This window comes from Nothoprocta perdicaria, unplaced genomic scaffold (assembly GCF_003342845.1).
Source record: "Nothoprocta perdicaria isolate Ctin4 unplaced genomic scaffold, notPer1 scaffold_9, whole genome shotgun sequence".
In the NCBI taxonomy this organism is placed as follows: Eukaryota; Metazoa; Chordata; class Aves; order Tinamiformes; family Tinamidae; genus Nothoprocta; species Nothoprocta perdicaria.
This window is the reverse complement of record NW_020456198.1, coordinates 8,772,226-8,784,089: the sequence shown is the minus strand read 5'-3', so window position 1 is coordinate 8,784,089 and position 11,864 is coordinate 8,772,226. Positions and strand designations below refer to the sequence as shown.

Genomic DNA, 11,864 nt, shown 5'->3' with positions numbered 1-11,864 from the left:
GCCACCGAGAAGGACCTGGCGGAGGACGCGCCCTGGAAGCGCATCCAGCAGAACACCTTCACGCGCTGGTGCAACGAGCACCTCAAGTGCGTGCACAAGCGCATCGGGGACCTGCAGCGCGACCTGAGCGACGGGCTGCGCCTCATCGCGCTGCTCGAGGTGCTCAGCCAGAAGCACATGTACCGCAAGTACCACCAGCGGCCCACCTTCCGCCAGATGCAGCTCGAGAACGTCTCGGTGGCCCTCGAGTTCCTCGAGCGCGAGAGCATCAAGCTGGTCTCCATCGGTGAGTGGCGCCGGGGCTCTCCCTTGCGCGGACCTTTGTCCCCTCCCTGCGCCGTGGAAGCGGGTATGGGAAGTGGAGGGATTGCTGCTGCGCTATTCCCTTTCCTCGTKTCCCCCCGCTGCTCTCTAGAAGAACAGCTCTCTGAGGCTCAACAAAGTGTTGCTTAAGAGCTGTGTGCTCGGCGTGCGCAGCGGGGCTGTGGCTGCAAAGCCAGCAGGGAGCACCAGCCCCCTTGTTCTCGCTGCCTCCACATACGTGTGCTTATTACAGTATTTTAGGTGAGGTTTTGCTTGCAGGTAATACCAAACTGTGTTTTCTGTCCTGTGTGGATGTGGTTTCCCAAAATGCGCCCCCCAAGAGCTGCAGAGCTGCCTATGGGCGCTCCGGCACCGTTGGTGCCTGTCCGCGYGCGCCAGGGCTGCTCCCGGGCTGGCTCCGGGGCCGCCGGCACCCCGCGGGTCACAGCTCCGCGGCCGCCCTTGCTCCGTAGAGGCCGGCAGGCAACGGCAGCATCCGGGCGGCACGTGTTTGATTGCGGTGGCAGCCTAACGTGCTGCGTGGGACCCGCGCAGCGCCCGCTCCTCTGCCTCCGCCGTGCGCAGCGCCCGGGTAGGGGAGGTGCAGGGGCTGCCCTGACCCYGCGCAAGGGACCCCCACGGAAGGGYAGCTCGAGCGTGTAYGGGGACCCTCTTGGTGCCGTGCGCCAGCCCCCGGGGCAGCTGCGAGGTGCCYGCTGGCYRGCTCGGGGAAGCAGCGTTGGCCCCGAAACGCGTGCGCAGGCTCAGGTGTGGCTGGTGTGCGGAGCAGGGGTTTGGTGCCTGGGATGGGGTTGGATCCCTCCACAGGATCTGGGGTCTCTGCCAGGTGGTTGGGATTGGTGCAGTGCAATGCACTGGCCTCGGTGCATTGCTCAGCTGACTTTGGGAGGCCGTTAGCAGCTCTGCTCTGTGCCAAGGTGAAGGCAGTTTCCCCTCAGAGGTGTTGGCCGCGGTAGTGAGGAAATAGAAACTGTGCAGGGTGGGTGAGGCTCCTGGGGACACTGTGCACCCCAGAGACCCACGGATCAGGGCGGGTGCCCCAAGTCCTCCCCAGAGACCCGTGGCTCGGGGTGGCACCCAGAGCTTCAGCCCTGCCGTGGCCTGAAAGGTGCCGTAGGACTGAGGACCCCGGGACCCGGCTGTGCCCATAGGAGGAAACGGCTCTCGTGCTTCCCTCTAGGAACAAAGCTGGTGCTGGCCCTTTCCCCAGAGGTGCATTTTCTTTACACAATGGGTTTTTAGAACTGCAGCTGCCTACCTCTTCAGCTGCTGGGGCTGCTAATGTTTGCATTTACCTTTACGCCACAGCTGTTGGAAAAACTCGTTACCGCTTGCAACACTGAAAGGGGGATGGTGTTTCCCTCCTATTGTATGGTTCTTGCCTTAGGAAAACCTTGCTGCTCCAGCTGCCTTCCTGCTTCTCTTTGAGGCTTCCCGAGGGATACTGGCTTGGGAGATCAACATTAGCCTGGTCAGCTCTGGTTTCCTGCGACTTCCTTTCTAGAAAGGCCGTTGCAGCAGCACAAGTGTATTAAGAGGTTGGGTTTAGCCGCAGAGTAGGTGAAGACTTGCCTGGTTTGCAGATTGTTATTGCATTGAACTGGCTGTTATAAGCACAGCTTAAAGAAATGGAGCTTGCAGTGGCTGCTGGTKCCTGTGCCGTAGCGCAGCCTCTGCATCAAGGGGCGTTTGTGGCTCCGTCCGTGCGGTGCCAGAACCGGAGCCAGGCGGTAGCATCGGGTACCATTCGGGTACCACTCCCCAAAGACACCCTGAGCCCGCGGCCAGGGAGGGACATTCGCAGCAGAGCTTGTGGGGAAGGTCAGTCAGCAAGGAGCTACCTCCCTCCCTATAGGAACACACATACGTATGTATTTTTCCTGCACTTGTATGTTCTGAAGAACTTTCTACTTTTTTCCTTCTCTTCCTTCATGTTGCTGTACAAAAGCTTGGCTGTTACGTGGTCTAGGACTATGTTTAAGTTAAGGCTTGTAGATGGAAAGCTTTCAGGGTAATGTTGTTCTTTGGGGCCTGGGGATTTAGGGCCAGCTTGCATGCTTCTGAGTTGAATTAGTGAGGAAAACCTGACAGCTGTGACTGCTTAATTTCTAGCATTAATAACACTATCAAATCTCTGTTAAACAGATACAGTACATGTTCCAGTCACTATTTAATTTCCAGGATTTTTATAGAATACATTCACTCTGGCTTAGTTACTGCTGCTGTACTGCAAYCCATACTCTTTAGCATTTTCAGTAGCAAGCCTTCTGGCATTCAATTTTTGGCCCATTTAAAATAAAGCTGCCTTTACAGAGACACCAATTAAATTTTATGTTCAACGATGTTTTTTTTATACACATTTAATAGTTGCTTTACCCCTTATGAAATAACTGCTGAGATAGTCTATTAGTAGCTGTAAGATGCTTTTCTTGCAGGCATGCAGTGTGTTCCCTTCTGTGCGCTTCGCTGCGTGCCTGGAGCGATCTGTGGTAGAGCAGGGCGAAGCTGGAGCCGGGCAGCTCGCTAGAGACGGTGCTGGAAGCGTCGGGGGCGGCTTCTCCACCCCGGGGTAGTGCAGTGCTCACAACTGCTGCGTGCAGCGTCCCCGTCGCCCACCCCTGCCTGCTGCACTGAACGGGGCTGCWGGTTCCCGGGTGCCGAGCGTGGCGTGCAGCGTGACAGGCGCTGAGAGCAGGGTGCTGGGAATGTGGAGGACAGGCGGTTTGCTCTCGGCCTCCGGATCAGACTGGCTCTGGAGGTTACGTGGTATGGGAGCTGCATCACACCTTAGGAAGAGCTGCAGCAAATTGCTGAGAGATGACTGAGACRCGGTGCTCGTCTGGTCCTCAGGAACCCTGTTATCAAGCAGTAGAAATGAACTGATTGGGCTTAGGAACAAGGCTGTATGTCTGAAACACACAGTTGCAGACCAGCGTAGWCTGGCCTGATAATCTTCTCTGGCCCTTGTTAAAAACAGGTCTTCTGCACACGCCCTGAGCACMTGGGTGCCCCTCTGCGCTGTTCTCACGGCTCTGAGCCCTGTGTTGCTACCAGGCTGAGCACAGAGCGGYTGGCTTCTTGGTTTGGTGGAGCTGCGAGGCCGGACTGCAGCGGGCAGATGGATGAAAGTGAGAACCGTGTGGTTGCTCTTTGCTGGGCCGCCCTTCGCCAGATGAGCGAGCCCGTTGACTTGCGGTGCGGCTGTGGGATGCTGAGCGCTGGTGCACGTGAGTGCAGGGGAGGAAGCAGCCAAGGGCTGTGTGCTGCTGCTCCTGTGGCACTCGATCCCGTGCCAGCCTGGGGTGTAGTTTTGCATTAGGTTTTGTCTCTGCTGGTCACGAGCCCCACTGCAGTGCTTGAAGGGAGCAGAGCCATGCCAGCAGCAAATGGGTGAGCAGTGTATGCGCTRAGAATAAAGACCTGCTGGTGCAGAGAGCTGGCCTTGTGGGGATCGGGATGGGCTCAGTGCTTCCAGGCGGAGCAGTGAGCCCTTCTGCAAGGGAGGTCTCCTGGCCTAGCCTGCCCCCCTCGCCCTGCGCAGCAGAGAGCGTTTGGGCTAGTGCCCGAGTCACGGGGCATGCGCGGCACGCGCTCCCGCGGCAGCAGCCTGCCCCTGCAGCAGCCTGCCCGCCTCGGCGTGTGCACAGCTGGAAGCAGCTTCACCTGGGCTTGCRCCTTTGTGCTAGCGCTGCTCCAAAGTCTCCCGGCAGGAAAATGGCTGGGAAACAGCTCTGGTCCCTGGCTTGATGGAAACTGCAGGGTGGCAAAGCCGACCTGGAATCTCCAGAGGAAGCTCAGCCCCTCTAAAACTTCATAAATGTATTATCCTGTAATACCTAGAGTTAATAGCTTGAGAAAAGAGAAAATGGGATTTCAGCCTGTACACACCTAGGGTCTCCCAGCCCCGCTCCAGGTGCTATTAACACATTCCGAGGAGGAAGCTGAAATACACTTGTGTTCTGTCTAGTACTTACCTGTGACTTCCCTGGAGGCTGTTTTCTTGGAAAATATCCAGTGCATCTTGGAAACAGGCTTCTGGTTCTTGGAAACATGACACTTAATACTTCCCCTCTCAAATGATTTTTGATCGACTGACAGTGGGCCTCCCTCCTGGAGCCTGGATGCGGCTGCAGTTGCKCAAAGCAGCTGCTCTGCCCCGGACCTGCAGCTTCAGTGGCCGGGCTCCGCTCCCCARGGGAAACGGCTTTGCACCGAGCGTCTGCCCCCAGCTAAAGGAAACCTTACAGTAGCTTAGGTGGACTCTTCTGCATTCCTTTACATCTCAGTGGAAACTTGTAAACTGATCAAACCCTCACTAAAATTACTTGGGGCGAGTTAGACTAATGTGCTAAACAGCCTTTTTATTTAAGGCACTGAAAGCAATACCAGCTATTCAAGAAGGACTAAAGTCTTAACTGCTCCATATTCTAATGCTGTGTTGTGTATTGACTTACATGGGATCTTTAAATGGGTCAGGATAACTATTTTCCTAGCCTACAATTGTAATCTAAGAATGTGGTTAGCCTTGTGTGTGGCCATGCTTATGCATTCTCAGTATTGTTTGGTGCCTGCTGCAAGCGATGGAAAGTAAAACAATGCTCTCCGAATCCCTTAAGCTTTAGAGGAATTCTGTGTTCTCTCTGCTATTCAGAAGCAGATTTAGTGCTGCTAGCTTGGGGTCTGAACAAGGGCTTGCTAAGTTCTGGCTGCTCATACGCACCACGCAAACACGTCAAAGAAATGCAGTGTTGCAGGTGATGCTTATGTGCGCAGTGCTCAGCCTCAAGTGCCTGTGCATGTACCCCTCTTCCTTTCCTACCCGCTGTGTGTTGAGGGTCTGGAGCTGTTTACTGGAATGAAATTAAGCTGCAATGAAATTAAGCTGCAATCCTTAATGACCTGGGTTTGGCTGTTAGAGCTTGGTATGGGTGTGTTTGAAGAGCCTCTTTCGGTGGTTTTCTCAGAATGTCAAGTCTTCCGTTCTTGGTTCTGTGCACAGAATACTGTGCGTGTGAAAGCTGTGCTCTCTGCTTCTGCATTATGGATAGCGGCCGTTAGCGCTCGTCCTTCCCCACCCTTCCCCTCATCCGCCTGGGTGAGGTGCCCTGGGCTCAACACCCCACCTCCTTCCGAGGAACCGGGGCTCGGGGCGGTTGTTTCGGGACAAACTGAGCTTGTCTGCAAGGGGCTGAGCTGTTGTGAAGGGGCTGATGAGGCAAGTCCAAGATCCTGTGCTTGAAGGCCTTGCGGCGCCTGTACGCTGGGTTATGACCAGCTGGTCCTCTGGCCTCCAGCACTGCTGTGCCTGGCTGCGCTGGGGACAAGGCTGGAGCTTTCCGTCCCTTCCTGCCGCTAGCCTTGAGCTCTGCATCGCATCTGGTACCTCAGAGCCAAGTGTGGCTCTGCTGTGGGCTCTGCGGTTKATAGACTGATTTCTGGTGGGAAAGCTCCTCTGCTCTCAGCACCTGGGAGGCTAACGTAGCAGTTAAAGGTGTGGGATGTGCTGTTCTACCCAGCTAGTGCGCTCCAGCTCCAATACAGCCCTGCAGGAAGAGCAGGAGCGTTTGTTGTGCAGCACAAAGCCGAGCTCCCGAGGAAGCTGCCTGGCCTTGCACGACATCCCCTCGTATGAGCAATGCACCCAGTGCTCCCCTGTCTTAAAACCGCCCCGGAGGGAGCAGCAGAGTCCCCTCTGCGCTCGCGGGATGGACGGGGGCATCTGGATGTCCTGCTGATGCTGCCCTTGCAACAAAGGGGGCTCGGGTTTTAATAAACCGCCCGAGAGAAATGGTGACACTCGTATGGCTGCGTGCTCTGGCTCTTAATGAGGCTTCCTCCGAGTTTGTTAGGTAATGGTCCTCTACAGCTCCTAACAACTGACACGAGCGGCAGCTAATCTGATTAGGAGGAATTAATAAACAGGGGGCATAAATCTCTAATCATTCTAAGGCATAACCTCGGCTGATACTGGAGCAACTTTCTCTGGGTCAGTGAAATGTAGCGGCTGTTTTGTGATCAACCTGGTAAAGTGGTGCTGGTGGTGGAGACATTGCATTGAGCATCTGGGCAGGGGTCTTCCTTATGAAAGGACAGATGAGCTCGTCTAATAGCAGTGGCTGGTGGCATGAAGGACCCTGCTGGTGGCACTTGGTCTCAGTCGCTCAAGGCTCTGGGCTCAGGTGGCCTGGCACCATGGGCTGCAGCTTCAGGGTGCTCCTAAGCCATAATTCTGTATTTCGGAGCATCGAGTTACTCCAGTGTGAGTCAAAGCTCTCCTGAAAGCTGGATGCTCTCGGAGGGAAGGTGGATGCAGATTGATTCCCACCCCAAAACCTGCAGGAAAAGGAACACGCCGCAGAGAGGAGGAGGGCAAGGTGCAACAGCTGTGCCAGCTAGCGCAGGTCCTGGTAATGGACCCGTGGAGGCAGCAAGCGAGCAGTGTGGGTGTGCTGGAGTCGGCTGTAGCCATCCCAGAGCTTGGGAGCGCCGCTGAGCAGTCGGTGCTGCGGCTCCGTTCCTGCTGTGCCCTRCGTGGCTGCTGCGAACGAGCCTGAGCCTTCACACATGCGATCCTGGCAGTGTTGGCATTGCACTTTCTTGCACGGGACAGTGTTGCTCGGCCCTGCAGCTTGCAGTGCTGTCCTGGGACCCCGCGTCAGACCAGCCGGAGCTCCTCTGTGGCTGCCTGCTGGTTTTGATTAGTCTATGGCTACCCTTGTAAGGAGGCAGAGCGTGTTTGTGTGTGTTCCTAAGCCTGGGCTAAAGGCGCCGTCATGGTTGGTGGGCCTAAAACGAGCCGTAGGTGGCAACTCGTGAACTGTGTCATGTAAACAGGCTTTTGAACGGCGGCTTTTGGGCCGTGCAGCAGAACGCACAACGCGTGGGGCTGGGATAGCAGAGTTGTGTGCTCCGAGCAGATGGCCGCGATATGTGAACCTGGGGGTTATTCAAACAGGAGAAATGTGCCCTTCCCCTTGACCAGATACCAACCCCCGGTAACTCGTCCTCCTTGTAATTAGTATGTCCACGTGTTTTGTACCCCATTTTTCTTGTATCACGCTTGCAGCATAGATGCCATACAGTTTTATTGGACTTCCAAAAGGGACGTGCCAGTAAGTTAGTTCTGGGAGATAATCTAAGACTAAAACAGGCAGAAGCACAGCTTGGGCTTGGCCTTCAGCTTTGGGCATGTTCTGCACYGAAGGGTTACTTCCATTCCCTCTCCGCTGATAGTGGCTCCCTCTCCATGCTTGGACCGCCCTGTTGGAAAGCCCAAAACAACGGGAATGGGAATAATAGGGCCCTATGGTTTCACTTTGTCTTGCTGTTTGGGAACTGTCAGTGTGACAAATAACACTTGTATTTCTCATGATATGAGGCACATCTTGGATTTATCTGWTTTCTTTTAGTTCCTATGACAGAATGGAGAATACTGGCTTGCTAAACAAGCTGGTGTCAAACTGTTGTCTTGACAGCACAAGTGTTACTTCATATTTCTAGTTAGTGAATTTCATCAAGGTTTTGTTCTCCTTGCAAGGCCCTGAATAATTCTGTTTACTGCTCCCTAGGTACTCTAAAGCACGAGTGTTTTTGATCCAGCTTTAAATTGACTAATCTAGTCTGCATTTGTCTGAGTTATTTCACAAATATGGGAAAGATGCTTTAGTGCAAGGAAGAAAAACAAATCCCCCGATGGATTTTAAGAAGAGGAGCTTTTGTGGATTGTGACTCCCGAGCTCATTGGCACCGGCCTGCCCAAACACCTGGYTGCTCCTGCAGGGCTGCCGGGTTGTTAGGAGCAGTGGTTCTGCTCCCTTGTCGCTCGCTCGTCACGCGGCTCGTAATCAAATTCCACCGTGGGGGCAGAGCCGGTCTCCGCACGGGTTTAACATACCAACTGTGGGAAGACTTGGGATGCCGATCGCATTGTTTCAGCTTTGTTCTGGCTGTTGATTAACACTGTAGCTGCGTGAAAATAGCTGATAGCTTATGTAACTGCTAGAACAAAATCAATGCTCTAATTAGAAGTCAAATAGAAACAGCTTTAGCCGTCTCTGGAGGACTAATCCTTCCTGGTAACTTAAATTTTTGGTAAAAATATAACTATACAGAAAAAACTGGTGACTGTTCAGAGAAGAATGTGGTGTCACTTGTAAAAGTGGTGACTTTCGGTACTGCAGCTCAAGCCTGTCACTGTTGGACACTGATCTGAGGACAAATGAGGCTCTTGGACCGACCTGTAGATGCCTTTGGTAGCAGTTCAGACTTAATGCTCTTGACTTGGGACTGGTCCCCCTTTGCAGTGCGTGTGTTCGCACTTCCACCCTAACGCTGCTAAGTTTACAGTAGATTTGTTGCCTTTAATCAGTCAAGGACCTCTCAAACTGCTCCGTGGGAGCATGTGGCCCCGCATACTCATACAAGTGCCCAGTGTCTAGCGTTTGAAGTGTCTTTGAGTCTTCGGTCTTAGCGGTAGAGGATATAGGTACGTGCTGGAGAGCTGAGGAGTTGCATCAAATATAAGTGATGAGAGAGAGGAGAACTTTTACCACAGATCCAGTACAACTAATATTAGCAAAAGACTCCTGTTGATATAGGGTAGCTCTATGTTGATAAAGCAGATTTTCTACTGATAGTACTGTCCTGACCTAGCCTGAATAGTAAGCAAGGGTTGTCAGTTCAGTTGTTTGCTAAGAGCCAAGTAAGACTGTACAGGCTACTCAAACTAGGCAGAAGTGCCTGCAGATACGAGGCCAGGACACATGAAGTACTCTGCAGAGCTGTACAGAAGCAGGCATGGCTTACAGGTAGCCAATTAGAGTTTTTGCACCCAAAAAAAGAAGTTGGGTAACTCTGGACTTGTCTTCCCTGTGGTCCAGATTCTCCCCCAATGGATGGGGGAAGAAGGCCAGTTTTTCATTCAACTCATACCACTTTAAAGCGTGGAAGGCAAAGCCCTGACCTTGGTGCTGTCATAGCTAGATGATTAGTGGCTGCTAAGTGAGCATTACTGAACAAGCTAATGACTTGCAGACATCTGCAGCTATAAAGACAGGAACATATGGGACTCCTGAACAAGGCTAATGTAGAGTCCTTGTCCCAGAGAGAATTAACCCTCTCGCCACTAGCAGCTTTACTACTGTGAGCCTTGGCTCGTGAAACATAGGTCCCAAAGATTATTGAATATGTTAGGCTTTTCTCAATATGAATGAGATGCAGCCTGGGAAGTCAAGTGTACAGGACCCTGATCTGAGACRCTTTCATGTCTCCTAACGGAGTGAAATTTGAAAGTTGAAATGCTGTTATGCCATCACTGGAATAAACTTGGCCCCGTTGCCTACAGTGTCATGAAGAGCTCCCCTCTGATGTCTGCTGGGAACTTAGGGGCTTCCCAAGCTGGTTCTCTTTCCAATGAATCAAGCTCTAGTATGAGCTCTGACTCACTGGCCAAAGCTCCGGACTTGCACCCAGGGGTGACCTTGAGACTATTACGTTGTGTTTTTTGGGTTTTTTTTTTTTTTTTTCTTTCAGAGATAGGGCTGAGTTTGGCCTGTGTCTCTGCATGCCTTCTGGGAGCTCCTCATCTCACCATGGGCTTCCGTTAGAAGCATCTGACCTGCAAGTTCTCAGCTTCCACAGGTTTTAAATTCTTGCAGAATGGGCTAATGGCCTCTTTCTGTGCAAGACATACATGCAAAATGGTGCTGGGCTGTGGGTTTGGGGCTTGCCACATGCCTCAGCACTGCAGGACAGCTGGGAGGATGGACTGACAGGCAAGGCTGCCATGCCAGCAGAGATGGACTGGAGTGAGGAGTTGCTCGTTCGGGCCCTGGGGACAACCAGGATGTCTGGAGCTGCACGAACTTAAAGCTCTTCCAAACGGCCACAATCCAAGCGGGGATGCATCCCTGGCATCAGGAGCCAAAATTCTGCCTCACATCTCCCACAGGCTTTGCTGTGGTAGTAGAGCATAGCTCTGAGCTCAGTGCTTAAAAATAAGGAAGTATCTTCTCTATTATGGATAGTTTAGCTTCAGATTTTTATGTGCATCTAATGGGTTTTAATTGCAAGGAGTGAAAGTAAGAAGTTTAATATGAACTGCTGCAGCTATTGGTTGTATATGCTGCCCAAGGCAGAGGAAGCTTTAATATTTTAATTAACCAACTTTAATACAAGCTGCAGAATAGTTTATATATATATATATATATATATGTTTCCTGCTGTGCCTGTAAGAAATAATGTTTCTGAAACGGTATGTGTACAGCAGAAGTGTTGAAGCTGGAGCATTGAAGCTGAAATGAGCAGGCCTGGCCCCAAGCAGGATCAGGACAAGTCTCTGTCATTCTGGTTCTGTCTGTCTGGAGGCAACAGCCAGGCATGTTACTAAGCTCTTTGTCATAGTAAAATTAAGGAAATGATGCTAAACAAATCAGCTTAACTTTATACCTAACCTAGCAGCCTCGAAAGTTCTCTTAAGGAACGTATGGGTGTGGGCACAGGAGCCAAGTTCTGAATCGTAGGAGGGCAGACTGGTCTTGCTCCGGCTCAATGAGACTCACCTCTCTCTGGATGTGTGTGCAGTATATTCTGGGATAACATGGATTTAGTCTCTGGGAACTGACTAGCAGGCCCATGGGGTGCCTGTGCATATGTGTAGAAATGTTAATGATAGCTAAGCTAACGAGGGCAGAGATGTATTGCTGCTTGTTGTGGGACACGTGGGAGTGTTGACTGATCTGTCCCATTCCTAATGGAGCTTTTCCCTGACATCCTAAGAGATGAGCTTGTCTTCAGGGCATTCGAGGGTGGCCAGGCTGGTGCTCTGACTCGCGCCCTGCTGGTTGGCGTGGGATGGGGTGGCGTTGCGGAGGGGATCCTGGAGCCGTGTGTCGTGCAGCACRGCTGCAATCCTTCCCCTGGAGCCACCCCTGGAGACACTGCTGTATTTCTTACGTGGTTTTAAATATGCAGAGAACAACAGGCTCACAAACGTGAGCAGAGCAAGGCTGCAGAGTGAGCACGGGGGCTCTGTGGTGGGACGTAGCGCTGCTGTCCCTGGAGACCTGCGAGAAAGCTGGGAGCTCGTGGGTGCCGGAGCCTCGAAGGCGCGTGGAGCCGCGGTCCTGGAGATGAGCGGCCCCCTTGATGGTGGAGCCTCGCGGGCCCCTCGGCTCGGGCCTGGAGCCCGTCACGTGTGAGCGGCTCCCGACAGAGCTCCGTGTGGCCTTGCTGAGCACGCGGGGCTGCTGCTGCTGCAGACGAGTGCCCTGGCTGGGGCGCCCGGGAGCAGGCCTGGCCGCCAYGGGAAGCGGAGCGCGGCCGCTGGGCCGGGATGCCGGGCCGTGCGGGGCTCGTGGCCGCTGCAGTGGGCACCGTGCAGACCTGGCGGTCGCCGCGGCACAGCGTGAGGCTGGTGGCTGCCACAGCACCGTGCGGGGCTCGTGGCCGCCGCGGTGGGCACCGTGAAGACCTGGCGGTCGCCGCGGCGCAACGTGAGGCTGGTGGCTGCCACGGCACCGTGCGGGGCTGGCGGCCGCCGC

The 11,864-nt window shown here is 53.5% G+C and overlaps 1 protein-coding gene across 3 annotated transcripts in view; it reads left to right on the top strand.

The window, feature by feature from the left end:
- The first annotated feature begins 6 nt into the window (after positions 1-6).
- The window catches only part of FLNB (filamin B), a 72,275-nt gene continuing 60,417 nt past the window's right edge, over positions 7-11,864 (top strand). For all 3 annotated transcript variants that reach the window (XM_026052713.1, XM_026052715.1, XM_026052714.1), the window contains exon 1: positions 7-286. In XM_026052713.1, the coding sequence (XP_025908498.1) occupies positions 178-286 (109 nt within the window). In that variant the 5' untranslated portion in view covers positions 7-177. The remainder of the gene's footprint in view (positions 287-11,864) is intronic.